Source organism: Pygocentrus nattereri, chromosome 1, assembly GCF_015220715.1.
Source record: "Pygocentrus nattereri isolate fPygNat1 chromosome 1, fPygNat1.pri, whole genome shotgun sequence".
Classification (NCBI taxonomy): Eukaryota; Metazoa; Chordata; class Actinopteri; order Characiformes; family Serrasalmidae; genus Pygocentrus; species Pygocentrus nattereri.
This window is the reverse complement of record NC_051211.1, coordinates 24,681,742-24,706,941: the sequence shown is the minus strand read 5'-3', so window position 1 is coordinate 24,706,941 and position 25,200 is coordinate 24,681,742. Positions and strand designations below refer to the sequence as shown.

Here is a 25,200-nt window from a genome sequence, read left to right as displayed (position 1 = left end):
TCCCACTGACAGTTGACTGTGGAATATTTAGTAGCGATGAGAGAGACCCATTATTTCACTAATGTCTGTACAAGCAGTCTGCAGGCCTAGGTGCTTGACTTTATACACCTGTGGCCATGGAAGTGATTGGAACACCTAAATTCAATGATTTGGTTGGGTGAGTGAATACTTTTGGCAATATAGTGTATCTGCCATTCAAAGCAGTTCCAGTGAATCTAAATGTTGGAGAGAATCTTTAAAAAAAAAAACATGGTTGGCTTCTTTGTAACACATTTTGCAACACATAAAATTAAGGATTTTCTAGACAGTGATACCCTTGTTGATAATTACCATCTGGCCCAGGTATACAACCCTTTAGGAAAGACGTGGGAACTACAATTAATGAAGATGCTAGGTTTGTGCAGCATTCAGTCATTTTTGGTTATGTATCTTGGTAGTAGTTCTGCCAGTCTCCAGGAGAGAGATGTAGGCCTCTACCTGTTAAATATCCCTTTAGCTACAGCCACAAAAATGACTAGAAAATCGATGTTAGTAGACCTTACAAAACAACCGTGGATTGAGTCAGTTACACAGATCAAAGATATGACATCTGATGACTTTTATTTTGAGATTACTAAAGGAAAAATTATAAAGACTCTGGGAAAAATTTGTTAGGCAAAAGTATTGGGACACCTACACATTACACCCACAGGAGCTTTTATGATATCCTATTCTAAATCCATAAGCATTAGTGTGGAGTTGGCTTCCCCTTTGCAGCTGTACCAGCTTCCACTCTTCTGGGAAGCTCTCTACAAGATTTTGGAGCGTGTCTCTGGGAATTTTTGCCCGTTCATCCAGAAGAGCATTTGTGACGTCAGACACCGATGATGGACGAGAAGGCCTGGCTCGCAAGCTCCATTCTAGCTCGTCCCCAAGGCGTTGGATGGGCTTGAGGCCTGGGCTCTGTGTGACTAAACTGACTATCGTGTCTGTGTATTGTGTACATTTATATTAGAGTATGGCTTTCAAGTGTAACTAAATTAGAGAAGGTTTAAAGATTTTATTTTATTTCCGTCTCAGCGATTTGTCCAGCCTCTTAATAGTGCAGGCATTATCTTTTTTGTCCAGCAGATGGTGCCGTCGCTCTGCAGCCTTTCCGAACAGGGCCGCTCTGTGATTGATTCATAACGTCTCCAGCAGGTCATATTTCAAGAAGCACCTTTTCTTTCCTAACAGACAATTTTGCATTAACAGTTAATATTGCATTATCATTTCTAAAAGCGTAAGATTTTGATCTCTTCTTAAATGAGAGAGCAATGTTCCGAGTAATCATGCTTGACGGTTGCCGTTAATCTCGTAATATGGACCAACAGCTTAAGAGTTCAGTGTTTAATTGGCAGCAGCAGCCAAGTGGCCTGTTTTTTATTGTTTTATTAAAACAAAACTGGAAAATGATTCCACCCAGGCAAACCGAAGCCTGTTTTGGTCATTTGTTGCAATAATTACACAAAATTTAAAAAAAAAAAAAAAAAAAAAATTTTAATTATTTTGAAAAATTATTCTAAGACAATTAACCTATGGAGCATCGGCCAGCCAGTCCTCAGCCTACCTCTCTACCTACTGTAGCAAACACCGTCAGCAGCAGCAGCTGAGACCCCCAGACCAGCCTCTGAGTAACCTTAGCGGCAGGTTCAACCCCTGCCGAGGTGCCTGGTCCGTATGAGACATAGAGAGAAGGTGAGACTAGGCGGGGTTGAGCTTATCTGGGTGGGTCTTCCTGCTGTTGTCTGAGCTAAAGTGACAGAGAGAATCGACGCAGCACATTCCTGTTCAGGGAGAGAGACGCGCAGAGCTCAGAATGGACCTGTGCAGCCTGAGAGCTCCTCTACTCATTCTCGCAGCAATTAGTAAGTAACCTTTTCTGCAGAAACAGCAGCATACGTGTTTTCAGCCAGATAAATGTAGCGTAATGGATAATCAGCGTGTCTATTGAGTACGTTTTAATGGGCTTTTCAGTCCAATAAAACGTGCAGCCTGTTTTGACTGAGGAGATGACCCTTTTCTGGAGGAGATGACGCCCTCTCTATTTAATCCCTTTTTTTCTTAGCCTAGGCTACAACTAGACACCTGTTGTAAAACTGTCCTCAGCTCATGTTGGTTCTTTTTCAGTTTGCTGCTCCTACTCTCTCCTGGTGCCCTTGAAAATCAGCGGGGTGAAGGGAAAATACGCCATATTTCCCTTAAAAATTACAGACGGATTCCAGCCCAACGCGGTAAAGATTACTTTCACGAACAGTGCTGGTGAATTCACCACTGTGTACAATCGCGTTGGTGAAAAGGTAACCACCTCGTCCAACGGTCGAGCTGTCTACAACCAGACCACCTATGAGTTCCAGCTCGGACCGCTGACTCCTGGGGACGCTGGACAATATTCATTTATCCTGGTGGACACAGAGTATAATATGAATGAGGGGCAAACAACCCTGGAGGTGCTGGGTAGGTCACTTTTCTATGTTGAAAAACTAACTCTCTCTCTCTCTCTCTCTCTCTCTCTCTCTCTCTCTCTTTCTCTCTCTCTCTCTCTTTCTCTCATCCCAAAAGAGAACAACACCCAACAAATTTCAGTTCCTGTACTACCTGGTGCTGCGTGCACCCTGTTAAGAAGTCACAGTGTAGTTCAGTAGCAAATTCAGTACTTGAGTCATTTATTTAATTATTTTTATTTATTTATTTATTTATTGCACTAATGTTTTTTAACTACTTGCTTAAGTACTACCTTCTACTTCTTCTTCTTGGGTCATTTTTTTCATTGGAATAACATCAAGTGGTTTTTAGGCAGCTCTACACATGTCTGCTGGTTGGGTGGCACATTATGGTGTCATAGTAAAATCACTCATATCGATTCTACACGTACAGCATACATTAGACACCAGTGCTGTAGACAGTTTTTGGAACAATGACACCTCTGCTATGTAGAAGCCGTTGGTTTGAAAAAAGGTCAAGTTTAGCAAAGCAGTTGAGCTGCTGAAGCACCGCGAAGAGAACCAAGGGCGTGGCAGTTTTAAATGGAGCATGGAAAAAGTCATACATGACTCTTATGCAACCTTATCCGCTCATTTAAAATGAATGTGTGAACAGATTTCAGTGGATGCCAGTCTCAGGTTCAAGCAAAGACACCTTTTCTACCTTGTGCGTTATCATACCTGGAACAGCTTAAGTCAACACTGAGATAAATTTGCTCCATTGTACTCCAAACTGGGTGGAGTCCTCCATCTCTCTTTCATTCTCCCTCTCTTACTGACTCACACACACTCTGCCTTTTGAGGTAGAAGTGTAGAAAGCAGTTACCAGGTTATTTTCTAACATTATCTAATTCAGGATCTTTTTGTGGTCTGGTTTTACTTTAACCGCTTAAATGGCCTGAAGTTTTATTACACACTTCTGTAAGAGCAGCTAAGAATAGCCCAATCAGTTTGTTTTGTAGTCCCTGTAGTTACTGAATAATAAACTTTAGTATGTAATAAGTCTGGGATTTTAAGGGGTTATGGGACTCTCAGAAGATTGGCTGGAGTAAAAGCCAAATGTAACAACTAATGGGTAGAAATTTCTGTTGCTGTGGTGACAAATCTGGTTTATTAGGGTGAATTTTCAAGCTGACAGTGAATTAACATTATAAATGATGTTTTGAATGTCTTTGACCCCCCTCCTATCGTTCTCTCTGTCCCTCTCTGTTTTTTCTGATAAATATTGTGGTTTCTTTTTTTCTCCTGCAGAGCCTGTGGCAGATGTGGTTATTGTCTCCAGCCTCCCTGAAGCTGTGGAATTCAACAGCACTGTGGTCCTTACCTGTTCTGCTAAAGGCTCTTTCCTCTCTTACAAGTGGCTGAATGGTTCAACAACCCCAGTGGTTGTAGATGGAAAGCACTTGGTGCTGAACGGTAGCCAGCTAATCATTACCGAAGTGTTGCGCACGGACTTGCGTGGGTCAATCTACTGCGTCGCTGAGAATCAGCTGGAGTCAGTGAGGAGCACCGCCTTCAATATGAGTGTTAGCTGTGAGTACTGGGTTGCAATCACATGTATACACACTAGGACTGTCTGAAAATTATACTGTTGTGTAGTTTGTCACAAAAAAACACATTAGTGTTGTTCATTCAGATATGACCCAACAAGATTTTTTATTTACAGTACTTTTTTATGGCTAAAATGCACAAAATAAGCTCCATCAGGATGCATTTATTACCGTTGATAATTCAGTAACATATTATTTTCATCAAAGGAAATTAAGCTTTGTACACAAAAATCATGCCATGTAATTTTTATAACGTGACCAAAGTTTCCAATTTTCATCACCAACTAATGTACAATTGTTCTCACCTGTGAGAAGATGGTGCCAATCCCTCCATGATTGTAGCCTCTCATTATCATTCATACAGCTTATGGGTTCGTGCTACAGTAAAGGCTCTCAAGGGGAATTGTAGCCTTCCGCTGTCTTATTGCTTTTGTTAGATTGCTGCTTGTTCATTTATTCATAGGTCTCCCATAAACACTATGCAGTGCTGTTTGCTGAAGATATCACTTTAAAAGCCATTTAAAACCTGTGTGTGCTGTTATGAATTTAGCGTCATTACCGCATTAACTTTGACAGCCCTATAATGTAAATACTGTTGTGGTTACATCAAAAACATTTTGTTTGTTTTTGTTTTTATTCTTGTAATTTGTAAACACATTTTACATGGCGTGAACATTTCATGATGATTGGACCAATAGAATTCATCTACAATAACTTGGATAAAATCTTATGTTCTTTTACAAAGTTTTGTTATAACAACAAAATACGTCAACACATCCACAAACCGCTGCAAGTGCTAACAGCTATGTTTGCTGACATGTTGTACAGAGAGTGTATGTACACAGTTAGGTGATGACATACTAAACTGCTCTCTTCTGCACCTGGGTTTATGACGAGCACACGTTGATAGATGTGATGGTATTTGTAATATGTTGTTAAGGTGGGCTGTCTCTGGCATTAGGTTTTTTTATTAGGTTCATATTGACAGTAACTATCCAAACCACATTATGGCAATCAGCTTCACTCATAACTTTGAACACTGTCATTATGCTAGATCTTATAATATGCAGTCTACCCTGCAGTTAAAATGAAGTAGCATGACTTAATTTACCACCTTCAAAAGTTAATGTTTTGTTATTTATTAAGATTATGTGCGTGATTGCTTACATATCACTAGAAACAGCAACATATCATCAACATCTGTTTAGAATCAGACACGTGTGAGCACAAGCCACAAAGCCTTGTTAAAATCATTGCTAGTCCTAGTAAATCTTAACTGACCACAGTTTACTCTTCTTCTCTTTAACACTGTGCCACTGGCCACAATGAAGCAAAACCGTCAACGTATATTTAGCAGTGGGCTTTTTCATCTGACACAAAGCTCCAACGATGGCACCTTGATTGCCTTTCAAATCTGTTAGTCATAACCTCAGGCTCTGTAAATGGCACACTCCACAGGGCAAACATCACTGCCATGGAACAAAGAGCATGTCTAGTTCAGACAGGCTTTGATGCAGGTGCATGGAAATGCTTTTAGATGAGAGTCAGCCATACCCAGCAGAGGAGAATGTGGCTTAGTGGTGTGGGTACATGTACTGTATGTGCAGTGGTGGACAAACAAAATTAGAACTCCTGGACTTACCGTGAAAGAAGGAATACGCTGTGTGAAAGTCCAGCTCACCACACTGTCCAGCATTTTTCAAACACGGCAGCTGTACGTCTTTAGCTAGCTTTCTGTTTGCTATAACTGACCATCGCTCTCTTGATTTGTTGTTGCTACATCTGACAAGCTATCGAGCATGCCATGGCAGTGTGAACATTGAAATCTCCATAGTTGACCATTTGTTCACCGGGGAAAACTGATGGAGCTAAAGGCTGTTGTTGTTCCTTTGAGGGCAAATTTACCTTGTTTGTACCTAGATGAACAGGAATGCACCTCTACAGAACTTTTTTGTGGCAGTGCTATATACATTTAAAGCTTATATACAAAGTGTCCCCCTAATGGTTTTTGTTGGGTTTTTTTTTTACTAGTCTAACTTCATCATACTTTGGCAGTTTTATCATATAACCTCGAATGCTTTAATTCTCTAGATGGTCCTGAGAGCATTTCTATGAAGAAAGTGCCGGATGAAATAGACCTGAAGAAAGGCTCCAACCTGACGATGTCATGCTCAGCTGTGTCCAGCCCTGCAGCTGAGCTCAAGTGGCTTTTTAATGGAGCTGAGCTTCCCGATAAAAGTGCCACACTAGCCTACACAAATCTGGAAGAGAATCAGAGCGGCAACTACAGTTGTGTGGCCTACAACAGCAAGACCAAGCGCTATGCTGCTTCACAGGTCATCACAGTATCCATCATAGGTGAGTCTAAATTCTAAAAGAGCACATTACTGTGCTAACATGCTTATTTTACTCTTTATGGATGATATCTAGCCAGTTAGCAATGTGCAAAGAGTTGTTTGTGGATCGTTATACATTTTAAAATGTAAATAGAACTAAGTGTGTTTAATGTAAAAGAATGCTTTTCTCTGCAGTGTAAGGTTTGTTTCCAAAGGGATGCACTATGTTTGATCTAAACAGTTTGTTTATTTATTTATTTGTTTATTTATAAAGTGGATTATAAAAGATTACACTCATTCTGGATTTGAACATTGCTACTATGCCAGCACCAAAATGTTGTAGCATAATTGTGTATAATTCTGATGATAAATAGCCAATTGCCTCTTATTTTGGCTGCTTTGTTTGATTCACGTTATTTAAATGGGTAACTGGCTTGTTGTTTGTTAATCTAAAATACAAGTTTGGCCCACTTACGAAAGAATTGTTCTTTATTTTATGACTTTGGCTAAGAGAGACAGATGAAAGTGTGCTAGTGTTTTTCATGTGTTTAGCCCACACAGTGTGAGATTCAGGTTAGAAAAGAGCTCGTAAAAAACAGGAAGCAATTCATGATTTAATTTAGATCAGTAGTGTTACCAATCCTGGTCCTGGAGTAAGTGCACCTTTTAGAGTTTTCTCTGCTGCCAGCACAACTGATTCAACCAATGAGCTAAAGAACAAGTCCTTCCTGAAGTGAACTGGGTGTGTCAGAGCTGGGAAAGCGCTACAGCAACACATGGCAGTGGTACTTCAGCACCAGTGAGAACCACTGGCTTAAGTAACTCATTTGAAATGGTTATTAGCAGCTAGTTATTCAGATTATCTTTTACTGTCTCATGTAAGCCTTTATTGGTTAATCAAAGCCACCCAGAGACGAGTAAGATAAAGTGTGTGAAGGTTCCTGCTTATCACGTACAGCTGTTTGTTCATGTCTGGTGGAGCAAAAGAAAACATTATACTCTGACGAAGGAGGAATGGGTGAATTATACCTCAAACAACATTCTCTCATGGTCAACACCATACTATGATCTTGAAATATTTGACAATGGGCCTAAATATTTAGTGCTGTTATTCATGTTACATCGACTTGTTGAGTCATTTACCACAACAGCGAGTCTGTTCATGAAGTTGTACTACAGTGCAAGATAATGAGGCGTGTTTCCACCGGCAAACAAAGCCTAAAACGTTCTCTAATATGATTTCAAAACTGCAAAAGCTGCCAGACAGCAAGACATGTCTTGATATGACAAAATAATTACTGACTGCTTCATGATATTGCATTTCATTATATTAGCTTCACAGAGGTTTAGCAAGCATGATTTTATTGTGAAATTAGTACTTGCTATTAGTGAGTCAGAATTTGAGGAGATTATCTAAAGTGGGTAGAGCACATCCCAGTGTTTTTACCTTTTTTCAAGTTGCGCTCAGTGCTGTTTGTTCAGTTATTTTTTTTGTACATATATATATATATATATATATATATATATATATATATATATATATATATATATATATATATGTATGTATAAATCAGTACTTCAAGTCTTTATTACTTTATTATAAAATGTCTGCACTTTTACTTAAGGCCCAAATGATTGACGACTGCACCGTGACACAGTGGAAGGTTTGTTCAGCTAATAGATTTGACCAGGAAGAGCTTGAAGTGTTAAGTGAATGTACAGTTTCTGTTGTGAGGATGCATATCAGTGTGACAATCAGTACACATACTGTAGTGTTTGCTGAAGTAGAGTGACTGACCTAGGTAGTCAGGTATGCACCTTATTTGGGGTCTGATATACTGCTGTTTTGAGATATTGCATCTTGACACTCTTTAATTAATCGTAAAACTAATTTAAATGAACATTTTGGATAGAACCATGTGATTTGGGTGCATAATTCAGAGATATAGACAATACAAACCAGTTCTTTTAGTCAGAGTTGTAGCCGGGTTGTTATGTCAATATCTCAGGTCGACTGTTTGCCTGCGGCAAATTCCTGGCTCAAAGGCTTTGTAAGGAACTGTGGCTCCCCAAAGGTCCATGGGTGTGTGAAAACAATCTATGCCTTAGGAAGAGCAATATACTCACACTCATTGAAAGATGATGTCACAGGTGTTTATCCCTGCCCTTTGTATAAACACCACAGAATAGCTTAGCATTGACTTATTCATGCTCCGCCCCCACAAAGTGTTCTTTAATACAACTCTGAAGTAGTGCTTCCTTCTACAGTCACTGTCGTGACCATATTCCAGTTGTTAGCTTGTTTTCTCTATAAGAAGAATGAATATCATTTTCCGATTTTGGAACATCTTTGTTTACCACAGGGTACAATATCGCTGATGTAAGATTTGGCAACTGTGGTAATTAAGTGGCTTTGGAAGTAGTAGTCTGAGTTTGAGTAGCTGGTGTTGGTATGACTGGTGTTGAGGTTCAATAGGAGTCCTATTTTTTCAGTGTGTAGGACTGTTCCTTTGCACATAGCATGTATGTGGCGTGTTTGTGTTTTGACTGTTAAAGAAACCTGCTAATTCAAAGTTTTCAGTGACTTTCAGGAGGACATTGCACACAGGACAAAATGCATCAGGTTTGTTTAGCAGAGGGTGTGATGGAGGTGATTTTTGAAAACTGCATTATTATTTTTTTTAATAGAGAAAACATGGAATATGCAATCACTTGTCCTCATTTACTTGCTTCCTTTCATCATGTCTTCGCTCCTCTTTCTGAGGAAACAAAAAAAGATGCAAGGACTTAGAAAACCATGTCGAACCTGCTTGTCAAACGAGACTTACTTCACACAATCACGTTTACAGATCTGCTGATAAACACTTACTACAACTGGCCACTTCATTAAGTTCAGCTGTCTGTTTCCAATTTATCAGCTCCACCTACTATATATATATATATATATATATATATATATATATATATATATATATATATACATATATATGCACTTTGTAGTCCTACAATTACAAATTGTAGTCCATCTGTTTCTCCTCATACTTTGCTAGCCTGCTTTTACCCTGTTCCTCCATCGTCAGGACCACCTCAGAATAGGTATTATTTGGGTGGTGGATCATTTTCAGCACTGCAGTGACACTGATGGCATGTTAGTGCACATCAACAGCTTAGTTAACTTTCATTATGCTTTGGAAGTACCATGTGATCATCCAACGACTACATGAGGTGGAAGCAGAGAAACTGTGAGTACAACTAGAACAGAGAATACAACTACATCACATTTGACTTCCACATAAGATGCATGTGTGTCTCCTCGGTCTGGAAGCCTTTTCTCTCCTTGATTCCTTCGAGTGCATTTAAAGAATTGACATATCGTTGAAGATGGCAGAGTATGATCAGTTTCTGGGTCACAGCTGGAGGAAGTAGGACAGAGGAATCGAGGAGGCGGCGGTTATCAAATCCGCCCCTAGAGTTCCTAGTGTGGGCAAGATGCCGACTACAGAATGACGCAGAACTTCAAAGGAACTTTACAGAATGTTGGCAGAAATTAAATTGTTGTACACAACTGTTAGAAAATCACACTAGAGGGTGCATTATTCATTTTAAATCATTTCTTTTGTATGCATGTCAAAGGTGACACCGTAAGACCGGTGTAGGTTTTTTGTTGTGTAACTGAGCTAACAGTAGCATGGTGACAGTTTCCATGTTTACAACTTGCCTAGTTATGATTAGCTACAACAGCATAATCCTATTATCCTGTAATGCTTGTCCAATCTTGCAACAGTAGCTACAAAATAATGCATTTGTGGGCAGAGCATGAATAGCTCAGTTATTGTACACAGGGAGTTTTGTTGAATTCCTTGCCAAAGAAGTTGCATGAATTGAAGTAACGAAAGCCTAAAGGTACAGTAAGCTATGATCCTCTGGACTTGAGTCGCTTGTTTATATGTGTTAAAATCTATAAATTTGCAGCCATGAGGTAGTAGCCAACTCTGGATAGTCACTCTATTCAAGCTGCACCTTTTGGAGGATTTGGAGATCTCTTTGGTCGAAATGTGTAAGTGCATGCAGTGTGTGGAGGAACCTTGTTATGCTTCAGACCGCTTCCCTGAGCATATAAATTTAATGATTGTGAATGTAGTCAAACTTAGGCACAACTACATGTCTTCTGAGGCTGTAAGTGAATTATCTACTGTTGTCATCATATCTTCATCAGTATAGATTTTGCATTTGCAATCTAAACATTACACTAGAAATTCTTTTTAAGACTGTGCATGCCATGCTCAATCCAATGTGACGTCTCTGACTTTTAAATTATTATGTCCGGCTTTAGAGGGTCTTACAGTGTGTGCTTTGCCTTCTAACTTAGTAATTGTGCATTACTATGCACAAATTGTGCATAGTTCAGCTTAAACATACCAGATGCATTAATACCAGCTGCATAACTGGGATCTTATGGGCCTCAGTGCAGTTCACATTATGTCTCTCAAATAAAAAATTATTTGCAGTCTATTAAAAATTAAGTGTAACTTACTTGTTTACTTGTTGCTAGGTCTCAGCCATGTTGAGTGGTCTAATGGAGACTCATAGGTGAAGTATATTCTTAAGTGATCATAACGACCCATGAGAGATGAATGTAAAATTGCATAAGTAGCGATATAAAGGGTCTAGTAAAGAAATTAGAGCCCCTACCCAGTGTGCTATGCACCCCAGTGTGATTGGTCTGTGATGTGTGCTACCTTGCTGTTTGGTACAAGAGGTATCCTGGGCGCAGTCTGAGCTCCTATTACCGTTTGTCATTTATTTAAACGTCTGCTGACTGAAAGAGACAGAATCCAAAGAATGCCAATTTTTGGTACACTTCAAGCGACAGGTGTTAAAAGCTTTCTGACGAGTTGCTTTACGTGTGTTGATGGGTATTTGGTTGAGGAAGTATGAACAAGCAACAGACTGAATGAAAGAAAGGAAGATGAGACTGAGGATGAGTATAGCAGAAAGTAGGCATTCAGAGAATGTTGCCCAATAGGTGCAGTTCCAGTACAAGTACAGTCATCCGTTCTGATTCACAGTGACGCATTCCACTTTAATGACTGTCTGAACGCGGGGGGGGGGGTGGCAGGAGAGTTTTTGTGGGTATGTTGTGGTTGACTGAACCACACTTGAGGGATTAGCACTATGGTCACAAGTGATGGTCTAAAACATCTTGCAAAAAAATAAGCCTTCTTCTCAAAGGGAGAGTTTCGGTCATGAAGATGCCTCTTTTAACAGGTCTACAGGTCGCATTCAGTCATGAAAACTTATTTACTCTGCTTATGAGCTTGTACAGTATCAAATTAGTTAATCAATTCGCTAAACTGGTTACACGAAATCAGATCTTTGTAAAATGTCAGTCAACATGTTACAATTGATGTGACAGATTTCTTGGTGAAACAGGATATATTAGGGGTGTGGGGAGTATGTGAAGAACATGAATTTATCCATAGGGATTTTATTGGATCATGAAAACAGGTGTTTCAAAATGAACAGACACATGTACCAGTCTGCATTCAATTGTGAAGGACTTCTATGAAGTCCTAGTATTACAGGAGTTTAGGAGGACAAGGGGAAATGAAATCAAGTTGTAATATTATAGGTAAATACTATTTTCCCCTGCCTATGGTGCCTGGTGGTGGATATTTAGAGTCAGGCAAAATTCATTACACTTCATTACACAAGAATTTTGTCTGAATCTTGGTTAACATTAGCAAGAACATGAACTAACAAGGTAAAAAAAAAATCCACGTTATTTTCCGGGTGACTTTTAAAAGACCAAGACCAAAGACCAAACTTTTTAAATTCTAAAACACTTTACTGGAACAATATATACTAGGAAATCTTTAAAGTTATACAATGGCAAGAAATGCACTGCACTGAAATGCAAATGTTTCTTACAAAAGTAAGAGAGAGCAGTGGGAGAATCTAGCATAGTCATAATTGTAATGCAAATTGCAAAGTAATCATTGGGCAGTACCTTTTAACTGATCGTTTTAAATCAAGTTTAATTATGTAATTGTGTCAAGCCTCATAATTTCCTTGCGCAAACATGCTTAACAACTCAGCAGTGAGTAGATGTGTTTCAGCAAGGAAGTCATCAAACTGTATTGGACACTCCAGGGCCAAAACAGGATTCCTCTGCTCTGTTAAATTATGTCTCAAATATGTTTAAAGTCAATGTTTTTATTTACTTTGTTAGTTTTTGTCCCTTATCATATTATGGAGAGATACAACAATATAGAAATTCTGGGCCAGTGCTGTTATCCAACACATTCTGACGTACGTGTCAATATCAAAACAAACAGTTGTAGAAACTACATCCACCCATATTGTGGTTAAAGAGAAATATAACAGAGGGTTATACATGCAGTGAAGTTAATAAAATGCAGACAGCATTGCCTGAACCTTTTGCTCTTCCAGAGAATAACAAATTTGTTATCAAATATCCATTCGTAATATCGGTCAGCAAAAACCAGCTCTGAGACCTCCCCACCCTTCCCACAACCGGTACCATGATCGCATAATACAGAAGGATAATGTGTTATCATTTCTGATTCATTCTGGTTTTAACAAAGTGCTCTTGTTTATGTGGTTCTGTTTAACAGAAGCCATCTCTGGCACCAACGTCACTGGCCCCATTTCTCTGCTCATTGCTGGCAACAGCACAGCCAACCTCACCTGCAAATCCAGCATGGGCAAAGCAGACAGCGTGACTTGGTTTAAAGATGAGAAGCCTCTGGCTGCCAGTGACCGCATCATCATCAGCACTGACAAGAAGACCATCAGCATCCCAATAGTGCAGAAAGAGGATGCTGGACAGTACAAATGCAAGCTGAGCAACAAATTGAGCACAGATTCTAGCATCTACAACATGCAAATCTACTGTGAGTGTAGCTATCAGTAGAGTCATGTGTGTTTAAACCTTTTTATCTTTTCTATAAGGAACAGTTTTTCTCTGCTGGTATCTCAGATGTGGTAGTAGTGGTGTACTCTTTATCTACCAATCACCTCGAAAGCAAATTCTTCAATAATTTGTCATCTTTACTATAGTATTATTCACAGAATGCAGCACTGTGTCCCTAAGTTGTGAGCTGGTATCTTTGCACAGTGTCATGTCTTTTCTGTTTTGCTGTTTCTTTGGTACCTTTTTGTTGGCCTCCACTCAAACTTTGGAATTACTTAACTTCGAGAATGTACATTGATATATATATATATATATATATATATATATAAACCAAAAACGCTACTGAATTTTAGCCCATATAAAAAAAGTGAATATTTCTCACTTTTTTTTAAATAAAGTTTGATGTAATATATATTTTCAATATATACCATTCTCTACCCAGTGTGTAGAGTCAATTTATGGAATTATATTGGATGAGGCACAATAAAGGGCAGAGAATAAGAACAAGGCCATTTTTGGTACAGAAAACACATACATGGATTTCAAGGGCAAAAATGTAGGACTTGGGCCCCAAAGTTGTTTGTTAATAACATGCAGTTATTAACTGATAAATAATGTATAATTGTAGTCTAATTTTTGTAATTCAGTTAGCTGCCTCAAGATTTGATAGTCAATTTTCAAGTACACTAACTTGTATCTGCGACAGATTTTTTTACATTTTTGCTGTGCTGGTCTCTCTCTTGCATGGCATCAGATGGGCCAGAGAAGGTGTCCATAGAAGGACCGAAGAAAGCAGAGGTGGTCGACACAGTTGTAATGACATGCAAAGTCACCTCTATTCCTCCTGCCACCTACATCTGGAAGTTCAATGGTTCACTTTTGGAGATCACGACAGCTGAGTTCAAGATTGAGAAGCCCAGCTTCGAAAACAGCGGCATCTACACCTGTGAGGCACGCAACCATATCACGGGACTCAGCCAGACAGCCACCCATAATCTCTTGGTGAAAGGTAAGGCCAATGTACATATCAGTATTGCTCCTAGCCTTGCAGAATCTAGAAGTCTGTCTCACAAAGCAAGTTTAACAGTGACCGGGTTCCAGTTCCAGACTAAGTTTCAGCTTCACAAAGCGTAACAAATGGAACTGCGGTGAACTTGTTTGATCAAAACAGTTAAGATCTTTTCCTGTTAACCACAGGCTGTGATTACTCCTCATGTCCGTGCATATGAAAATTAAAACATTCAATACCTATGGCATTTAGTCCATATATGGATACTATTACACATTTTAATGCACACTTACTGTTTATTTGCTGAATTCAGCATGTTTGGAAGAAATGTGGCCTATGCAAAAGTTGTTGTTTTTTTTTTGGTTCTAAAATTTGCAGAAAATTGCCATATTTAATGTTAATATTTGTTTACTGTAGAGTGTGTGCCAACTTATTTTCACTTGACTGCGTATTTTTGCCATAATGCTAGCTTCTAATTGGGTACTGATTGAACACCAATGATAAGTATAAGCTGTCACTTCGTAGTAGTTTAGAAACAGCATATGTCGATTCATAATATCTTAAAATATGAACAGAAACATGCATCCAAAAGAGTTTTATCATAAAAACTTTGAATGTATAGGCCATGGTACTGTATATGCTGCATGTGCAGGTATGCAGGCATTCATCAATAAGCTCATTCCCTTGTTCTGTTTTTCAGGAGAGGGGGAGCTGAATGATCAGCTCTCTAGTGGAGCTATAGCTGCTATCGTCATAGCTGTTCTTGTGATTGTGGCAATCATCATTGCCGTCATCATCCGTAAAAGAAGGAAGCCTGGAGAGTGAGTTTATCATTTATCCTCTGTTCTTTTTCTCCTTTCCTTCTCTGGTTTCAGTGCAGCTGCTTTGTTTTTTCCCTGGCTTTCTCTTTCTGTATGTCATTTACAGTAATAGAGTGAAATGTTCTCCTTACTCCATATCATTCCTGGTATTTCCAAGCATCCTGAGACATATTAACTTTGTCATGAGGTTATGGGTCCAACTGATTTGGAATGTACATGTACATTCCTGCCCCATATAATATACTGTTTTCAGTCAGTAACAACACATTATAGTTATGATTATACGTTACTGATCTTTAAAAAGGCACACATGTTACTGATGTTATCTGCAGTCAGGCTGCAGCATTCTATATATGAATGCAACAGCATGATTTACCACAAAGGATGTGATGCAGTTCACCACATCCTGGTGATCCCTAACAGATGGTAACAGACAAGGTGCATGGTAAATACATTTGTTTATAGGTGAGCAACGTGATATGTTATCATGACACAACAAGGCAATTTTTGACTCTCTTGACCAGTTATCAAAGACCAGTAATAGAGAGCAACAACAACCATTAACTGTGTGAACTTCACAGTAACAAAGGGCTTACTGGATAATATCCCAACAGGACATCATCACGTTCAATTAACTTATTTTTACTAATGGTTTAATTTTTACTTATGTTCCTACTAAATTGTCTTTTTGTTGTTGTTTTTTTAAATAAATTTCCAAACATCTGGCCATTTCCTGGAGCATTTTGGTTCTTTTCAGTTTGTTTGGCAACATCAGAAAAGCTAGATACTGTAATATGGTCCCTTCAAGTACCATGATTGCATTTAGGTTTAGGTTTGTATTCATATTTCCCAAAATAAGTGAGGGAAAACATTCAAATTTGTTTGAGTGCTGCTGCTTATAGTGCACTCATAGTGCATTAGTACTATTTGGACTGAAAAGTGGGCTGGCCTTTCCTGGCTATGTGAAGAATTGTCCTGTGGTTTTAATAAAAAGAAAAAAAACCCTACTTTGGAAATGACTGATTTTGTCGTATAGTAACTGGGCAGTGAACAGTAGTAATTATGCTAGCTTGTTTTGATAGAGCATTTCCAAACTGGCTGCTTTTTAATTATTCATTTTTATTGGCCAAACATTAAATGCAGAACAGTCAGTTTTTAGAAGACTTTTTTTGCGCTTTTTACAAGATATTACAACAGTTATACTCCTTAATAGCTGTTAGTAAGGAATGTTAAGGTTGGTTCTCACAACTACCTTGTTTGGGAAACATTTTCTTCGGTTCAGTTCATTTTGACAGGCGTGACTACTCCACCTGTACTCAGCTGTGCACAAAACAAATAAATTACAGTCCACCAAAAGTCTTGAGTCTTGGTCTGCTTCTAAGTGAATCTTGGTTCAGTCCACAGCTGATAGGAGGGCTTTTTTACAATGGACTGCGCAAAATAAAGGAACTCAACATCAGAGCATACCTTTTTCAGTGTATGTCACAAAAAGGCAGACTCTGTTTCTGACTTTAGGAAACAGACTAGGTGTGAAAGCAGCCAAAGGTAGCTGAAAAATGTGTTTTCTATGGCACTGAGAAAAAAACAACTCATTAATGCAATGTTTAGTGATTTAACTTTATCACACAACCGACATTGCTTTCCATTTTGCAAGGGTAATTTGACATTTTTTCTACCGTAATTTGACTTTTTAATGAGTGAGGTTTGAGGTTGGATCCCTGCTCTTCTCCTGACCTCAATGTCCTCTCCCTTAAGCAAACAGTGAGTGTGGAGGTGCATTGTCAAGCTGAGTGTTGGTTGAAGATGCATTCCATGGGTTCACTGGAGGTCACGCATACCTGGCCAACACGCTTTTCTGAGCCTCATCCATCTCCGCCTGTCACTTACTGATTGCAGACTCTAGTTTAAGTATGTCGCCTGGCTAACCAGCCGTTGGCCTTCATGAGTTCAGTGCTGAGAGTGCTACCCATCGGCTGATTTTTGAGTTGCAGGAGCCATAAGAGTAACCCTGATCTGTGTTGCCTTAAATTATTTCATTTGAACTTGTAGTAGAACTTGTAGCAGTTTATTATCACACAGCAGCTTTAAAGCATTCCAGGGCCAGATCCCTGATGAGTAAACCAAGCGTGGAAGTGGCAGGAAAAACTCCAAAACTCCAAGAGCATAAAGAAGAAACACAGAGATTAACATTTGCTGATGCATTTTTAACAGAATTGATACGGTTTGAAAAATTGGTCACTAGACATTGTTATTGCTTTTGGTAAAGCTTCTTCATGCAGGCTCCCTATTGCTGTAGACGTTGACATGCACTCTTGAAGAGAAAGTTTGCAGCATGTCCTAGTGGTTGTGATGCAAAGGGTTTTCTGTTGGTTAACCCCCTAAAATCTCAGGCTCATTACATACTAAGGCTTATTATTCAGTAACTTCAGGGACTTCAGTGCAAACTGGCTGAGCTGTTCTTAGGTTATAGAAGTGTGTAATTAAACTGGCCATTTAAGGGTAACATAATGCACTGAATGTGTCAAAAAGAAGCAGTCATAACACTGCCAGAGTTAGAGATCTATTATGCTGCCTCATTGTGGTTACATGTAGTGCAGCAGTTTCTTAACAGGCATTGGCATATGTTCAGACCACAATTCAAATTTCATTAACAGCTTCTTTTAGAAACATTTTTTCATCAGACTAAAAATAAGGGGATCTAAGGTCTGAAGAATATAAATTCGGGTTTGTTTGCTTCCCCAAGATGGTAGTTCATGTCAAAAATCTGTTCTTTCTAAAATTTGATTAAATTAATTAAAAATATCTCATTCCATTCTGCCCTTTGAACGGCTACTATGGGGGCCTGCAGAAAGAGGTTAAATTGCTTTGTTTGCTGCGCTGCTGTTCTAGTTACCCTGCCAGTTATTATAGATTTTTTGTTGAATACATGTTGCCAGTCAGAGGTAGGAGCAGAAAAAGGAAAACAAGTTTGTGCTCATGCATGCAAATGTTTAAAGCAGGATTTCTAGTGAACAGATACTGTAGATTTGTTTGCTTGATAGCAAACCAGCATGACCAGCACTCCTGCTTTAGCCCTGTCCGCATACAGATGCCCACCCACATGGACACACTTTGCAATCATCAGTATCCACATGTCCAAATCTAGCAGTAAACAATGTTTTGTGTGTCTGTGATGTGTCAAATTCAGAAATCCCAAACAAATGCACCTTTTGATGATGGCAAGATATGACAGATACTCAGAACTTGTCTGCTCTGAAAGAACCCTCAATGTTAGTTTATTTGCATACATTTTGTGTTCACCGACTGTAAATGACCCCTTGTTTGTTTGACATTTGAAGGAGAGGAAGTGATGGTGACAGACAGGCTAAAACCTGAATCCTTTAATTTAAAGCAGATAAAATAGTGAAGCTGCAGTCAAGTATAATGGATTCTTTCTCTGTCTTGTCTTGTGTGTTGTGGTCTGTCTTTGCTACATTCTGTGGGCTTTGCCTGCCACAAACTATGGGAGAGCGATCCAACTCTGTGGCCTCCTCTCTCCATTTCTTTATCTCACACAGTCACATACTGACCGTTCAAGATAGAGAGGAACTAACTGTGACAAGAAGACATTGGAAGATTGCTAGAAGAGATGGATATCTTTCCTTCTTTTTGCCATTTGAAAAGACATAGTAAAAAGGAGGGAAGCTATAGAGAAGAGGAAGAGTGGGGGACGGGATGGTGTCAGAGCAGGAAAACGGATGGAATGTCACTCATGTCTATACAAGTCCACACATACACACAGTCTCTCTCTTTCTTTCTTTTTCACTCAGGTCTGTGAATTTTTGTTTCAGTTTCCCCTCTAGCTTTATCTGTATTTGCTGTTCTTATCTGTTTTATCTGCCTATCTTAATCTTCCTAAGCTAGACTTCTGTTTTAGTCTTGGATTTCCTTGAATAGTTCTCAGAAGTACACAAAAATGCATTAAGGAATTAGCTAAAATTAATCCCATTGGTAAAACAGAGCCCAGTTAGCATGTTAGCAACCCTCACTGATATCTTGCATTTCTGTTGTTCAACTTGAAAGACTGTGCTTTGGATGTATTGGATATATTTTTTTTCACTTGCTTCTTGATTTCTTTTTTTCAGTATTGCGTCACCATATTAACCTTCAGGGAGATGTGAGCCGGTGAGTTTTCCTTTGATGACACAAAACGACAAGTTTTTTGTTTCTGCCTCAGGCCATAGTAGCAGTGCTATCTTTTGTTGTAACAGCTAGTTAGCTGCTTACTGCCTTTTTTTAATTTGAGGATATGTTTTAATGAGTATGTGAGACTCAGATTCTTGTTCACTACTTTGTGACTTGTACAGTCCCAAAAAAGGTTTGCCACAGTATCTTATTTGCTGGCTCTAGCCAAGGTTGTAGCCACCCAACCCTCAGGTTAGCTGCTAGCTTGGCCAATTGCCTTTTCATACAGACCTGTTCACCTCTCCTATTAATGAGTAGGTGAAAGTTACTCAGGTTAAATGTTCTACTAAAGGCAGTTTTCCTGAACTTGTACTGGGTGAGCTTACACCAGGCTAGCTTTTAGACAAGAGTTTTGAGGAAGCCAGTGTTTTAGAAGTGACAGAGCCGCTGTGGCATGTCAGAAGCATTGTCCTTAGTGTTAAATGAAAAGGTGCCTTGCATGACAGAGGTGTTGTGACAGTCTAATACCGTGACAAAAATAGTCAAATAACAGCGTACACAGTCACAGAAAATCACAGTCATTTGTGCTACATGTGTTGCAACTGCATATTTGTCAGAGTGCTACTGTCTGTGATGATGTCTAATATGTTCACATTTTGCATGAGGTCATACATTATTTTGATTATTGTGAAGTTACTTTTGTCTGTGGGTTACTTCGCTAAAATTTGTAAGCATGCTTACTGTTGGCCTGCAATTGTTTTGAAAAAAAATGGTGTTTAGGTTGCTGAATATATCTATTATATGGCCTAAAACTTTTTAAATGTTGCATGAATTATGTGGTGTTTAGTTTAGACTAAATTAAAATCTGTTACTTTTTTATTTTATCTTAAAGAATCTACTAGACCAACTCTTCAGCCATCTTGTCTTTTCTACCCGCAAGTTCGTTCCACCAGGGCAGCTGGAAAAACTACCCTCATGAATGGAACACACCTTCAGGGCTGGCCCTCTCTCTCTCTCGCTCTCTCTCTCTCTCTTTCTCTCTCTCGCTCTCGCTCTCGCTCTCTCTCTCGCTCTCTCTCTCTCTCTCTCTCTCTCTCTCTGCAACCTTTCCACCTCAAACCACAGAGGTCATGTTCCGATGTGGGAATTCCCAAAGCCTGCCACCCACCAACCCAAATGTCTCTGATATGGCCCAGGAAAACCCCACTGTGTTCCTCACTACATTGAAGACATGAAGATGGAAGGGGTATGGGTCACTTGTGAAGACCAAATACTACTGGTCACCCCTCCTCCCTGCAACCTCCAGCTTCAGAGTTTTGACCCCATTGTTCCCTAATCTTTGGCTGAAGAGTTCTGTTCCTTTTGTTCCTAAAGAAATTTGATATACCTTTCCTCACCACCTGAGATGCCCCCCCAGCCCCACATCCCCTCTGCCAGCCCTTCAGCTGCGACAGACTGTCACAATAGAGCATCACACTACTGATTCTGAAAGAAAACAATGCATCAGTAACAGGCATGCTTCGTAGTATAACACAGGCTTTGAAGGCAACAAAAAGTTTAAAATGTATGCCCAGAAGTGTCAAAGGATTCCAGATCCATGGGACTCATTACTGCCAAAGAAAACAGAGACACTGCACACCTTACAGCATCTGCCATTGAGGTGCCAGCATCTTGTAACCTCTGTTAAGCCACCATCTCAAGACTTTTTATTTCCTTTTTTTTCTTCCAACTCTCCTCACTGCAACAAGATGTCCATAGGACAAGCCTCAGCACGTTCAGAGTGTACGAATGGGGAGAAAAAAAAGAAAAAAAAGAGGATGAGACATTTTTGTGGGCAATGACATTCCAGGGTTTCCTTGGCTAGCTGTTACTGTGCTGTCTTGGGCGTCGTCCACAAAGATTCGTTGTGCTGTAATGAGGAGTTCAAATGGTTCTTACTCTGTTGAAAGAGGTTTTCAATGTCACCTTCACCTGAGTTGTCAGGCTGGAAATCCAAACCCGCTGAGTATTTTCTGTTAGCACAGTTATTGTTCATGATGGGGATTTGATAACAACCATGTGTGCTTTTTGATTTTCAAAGAGAGATATCTTGTTTCATTTTGGTGTTTTTTGAAACCTCAAATGAACGCACAGTGGTGAGACAGTTATTTTGAGAATGAGTAGTAGTAATGTGTGTGTGTGTGTGTGTGTGTGTGTGTGTGTGTGTGTGTGTGTGTGTGTGTGTGTGTGTCTGTGTGTGTGTGTGTGTGTGAGTCTGAGTGTGCATAATATGTTGTTTTAGGACATTCCAGAGGATATGTCCTGGAACACCTACACAAAAAATAAACTCCTAGACACGCCTGACCCCTTCTCACACATTCACTCAATACACCCAACAGAAGTACATGATTATTGGCTTCAAAATCAAACTTTAAGATATTTTTTAAGCTGCAGTGTTTTGTTATGCATCTACAATGTTGGCCTAGAGGCCCTGTAATTGTCCAGTGTTAGCTGAGTGAATTGATGGTTTTCCACAGTGAGGGCCACTCTGAAGTCCTGTGGTCTTCCATCATAGCATCACTTAAAGAACACAGCTTCTTGGGACCTTTACAGTGAATTACATTTATTTGACTTGACTTCAGGACTGGTCCCAGAAGTGACTGTAGAGTTTGGAATGTGGTTATAATTTGACGTTAAATTATATAAAAGCATAAAAGATGAAAATCGTCTTTCTAAAGGGCTTTTGAAAATGGAATGGAATAGTAAAGATGCAAATAAATTAATAATACATTTTATTTATGCCGCATGTTTCATTTTGTTTACGAATGTCAACAGCTCAAGTGCCTGTAGTGTAACAGTACAAGTCTTGATCATGTGTTTAGCATATTTTGGAGTCAAATTGTTAATGAAAAGTAACACGTGTTTTGTATTTTACCAAATTAGTCTATTGTCTGATGTTGAATTGAATTAAATCAGTGCCTTAACGGAAACAGTTAGCAAAGTTTATTTTGTGTTTTTATTTTATTTTTGTATTTTTGTGAGATTGAAATGCACTGGGCCATTTTTATACATATATACATATATTTGACCAATGTGATCTAACAGTATACAATTGGGGGGATTAACTGATGCTTTATCTTATATATTTAGCCAGAAATGTTCTCAGGTTGTTTACAAAATGGGCATATTATCAGCTTAACTTAACAGTATATCCACTGTTTTGTTTTCTAACTTGCCATTTATTTATTATTTTTTCAAGTGCTTGTCTCTAATGTAATTTACTGTTTGGGTTTGAATAATCTGATATAAAAACCTGACATCCGCTACTTTTTGAAATTCTGTTGTATGTTCCAGAGAAGGAGTGTTGGGAAAAAGGGGAGTGGCATGTAGGCAGCTTGTCGGATGCATGACTTTTTCCGTCTATCTGCTTTACATTTGTACCCACGCTGTTCCTTCTACACCCAAAACACTAGCAGATGACTAAGCCCCCGGTCAACAAACTGGTTTCGGCTCATGTTTCTTTAGTGAAAAAGAATGAATGCTCAATGTCATATCATATCAATTAATTTAAAGAAGTGCCACTAGTGGGCAAAAGTACAAACTATCAGCTCATGAAAGCTATTTCAAGAATACCAATGGGAATACAAAAGTCTTACTGTAATTTTGAGCACAACGTAAGACAATACAAGGCCTTCTCTTAGTGCTGGCCTATATTGGTATTGGTGACTGATATTGATACTAACCAATAATAATTATTAGTTTAGTTTGTATATTTTTAGGTAAATTGGTTAACTGCAATTCTTTTTGAAATTGCAAATAAAATAATTGAAAATACATAAATATGACAAATTTCTATATTAAAAGGTTCATAAAATATATGAAACTTAGTCATGCACAGTAAACCCAGAATAATATCTGCATTGGAAGAAAATTGCTCAAAAGCAGCATCAGCATTGTTCAGATGTTTCGATTTAAGTGATATTTCAAATCAATATTTAATGATGTATTTTTTTGTACTCTTTTACATTCATGCATTTGGCAGAGCGACTTATAACTTAAATATGTTACAGACGTTAGGTGAATGTAGCATAAGCAGCATTGCCCAAAGACTCTTATTGGTTAGTGTGGTGTGCTTGGGGATTGATCCCCAGCCTACCATGTTGAAGCCTACACCAACTCTAGAATAAGACCAAAAGAGCAAAGCATTTAGGTTATTCTGGGCTTCAAGACTAAAATATCTTCATTTAACTCATTACACTGCATGCTTAACCCTACAGGAAAAGAAGCTAGTATTTTTCGCTAATGCCAATACAAGCATATGTATTCTCACTTTTATCATTTAATAAATATTTAAGCCTTCTTTGTCATTGGTTAAAAAATATCTGAAATCAGCATTGGCCCAGAATTCCCACATCACTGCATCCTTAATATGAAACTTAATAAACAGTAAGTTTCCTTTCTCAAAACCTGGATTTTGACTGATTAACGTTCACAGCAATGTGTAAAGATCTGTTTTTTTGTGATTTGGAAAGAAGAGGAACAGAGCAGTCAAGTCAAAACAAGTGCTTTCAGGTTTGTAAGACATTCTTTTAGCATATAGTACTGAAGAAGTGCGAGCACAGCAATAATAATACCAGTTAAGACTACCTTCACTGTTCCATGCTTTTAGCCTTGCTTAAATGAGCTATTCAGTACCTATTCAAACCACTCTTGTCTCCACTAGGGATTTTCCCCATTAGATTTCAATCTTGCCCCCTCCTGTACTAACAGCTAATATCTATTCTGGCGTCAGTATTGAAGCCTGCCCTCCAGCGTCTGCTTATAGTGTAGTCACCTCTCTGTCACTTTGATGGCAAAACTGATATGCTACCATTGTCACAGAAACCAGAGCTGTCTTCTGTTGTCCTTGTTGTTCATGTGACGTGATGCAAACTCACAATCCTCAATAGCTGTGTACTGGCATGCATGAACTCAGATGTGCGTTCTGTTTGTGTTTTCTTTTTTAATGTGGTGCTTTACATGTTATAAATTACTGTTGTACTGCTGTGAACTTACAAACGTGTGCTTTAGAAAGTGGCCAGTCGAACAGGTTCATTTGCCTTAAGTCAACAGTGTGGATCCTTTAAGACGGACCAGGTCTGGTTGAGCAAGTATGCGGATAATAGAGCGATTGTGCAACACTGTACGTACTTGAATGTAAACAGCTTTTCAGCTTTAAATAAAAATGAAATGTACGAAAAGCGTCTGAGGTGCACACCCGCTGTTTCATTCTGGACTCAAAGAAAGGATTTCAGGGATTTTGGCAGTGACTGCACTTTTTGCAACAGTTGGTGCGATTTCTTATCTGTGCATGACTATCTTCGTTCTAGTAAATTGAATAGCACAGGCCAACGTCCTCTGAGAATCTGATAAAGTGTGCAGCATCATTTTGTGTATGTAGTCTTGTGCATGTATTAGTATGCATGTGTTTGTGCCCTGTGTTATACCCATGCAAATGTATGTGTACTGTTTGGCCTTTACTGGTTTGTGTGAAAATACTGTCTGCTTTCCTGTGAGCTGCACAGCCTCAGGCCACAAAATGTGGACTTTCAGGTTCTCACCCTCCCTCTTCATCCACCCTCCTTCCCCCGTTTCTCATATCCTGCATATCTTTTGTTCCTTCACTGCCTTGTAAATGGTTCTCGTTGCCTGCTCTTGTCTCTGCTTATGTCTCTGCGTTGCACTAGTAAGTTTTCAGAAGAGTTTTCTGGATCAAACTTGTTCATGCAGTGCTCCACCATGTCATTACACTAACCTATAATTACTCTGTAGCCAGTGTTACAAGTGTGTGCCTGAGTGTTTCATAGCTCCACAGCTCTCTGAAACTTGTTGCAGCAGGTCCTGAAGTTTCCACTCTTGTTTCT

The 25,200-nt window shown here is 39.0% G+C and overlaps 1 protein-coding gene across 1 annotated transcript; it reads left to right on the top strand.

Moving 5' to 3' along the window:
* Positions 1 to 1,757: 1,757 nt before the first annotated feature.
* Positions 1,758 to 24,540, top strand: si:ch211-264f5.6 (carcinoembryonic antigen-related cell adhesion molecule 20). Its single transcript, XM_017708518.2, has 9 exons — positions 1,758 to 1,886; positions 2,149 to 2,475; positions 3,753 to 4,034; positions 6,143 to 6,409; positions 13,026 to 13,304; positions 14,079 to 14,333; positions 15,034 to 15,154; positions 19,279 to 19,318; positions 20,211 to 24,540. The coding sequence occupies exons 1-8, from the start codon at positions 1,838 to 1,840 to the stop codon at positions 19,295 to 19,297; spliced, it is 1,599 nt and encodes a 532-aa protein (XP_017564007.1). The 5' UTR covers positions 1,758 to 1,837; the 3' UTR covers positions 19,298 to 19,318; positions 20,211 to 24,540.
* Positions 24,541 to 25,200: the final 660 nt, after the last annotated feature.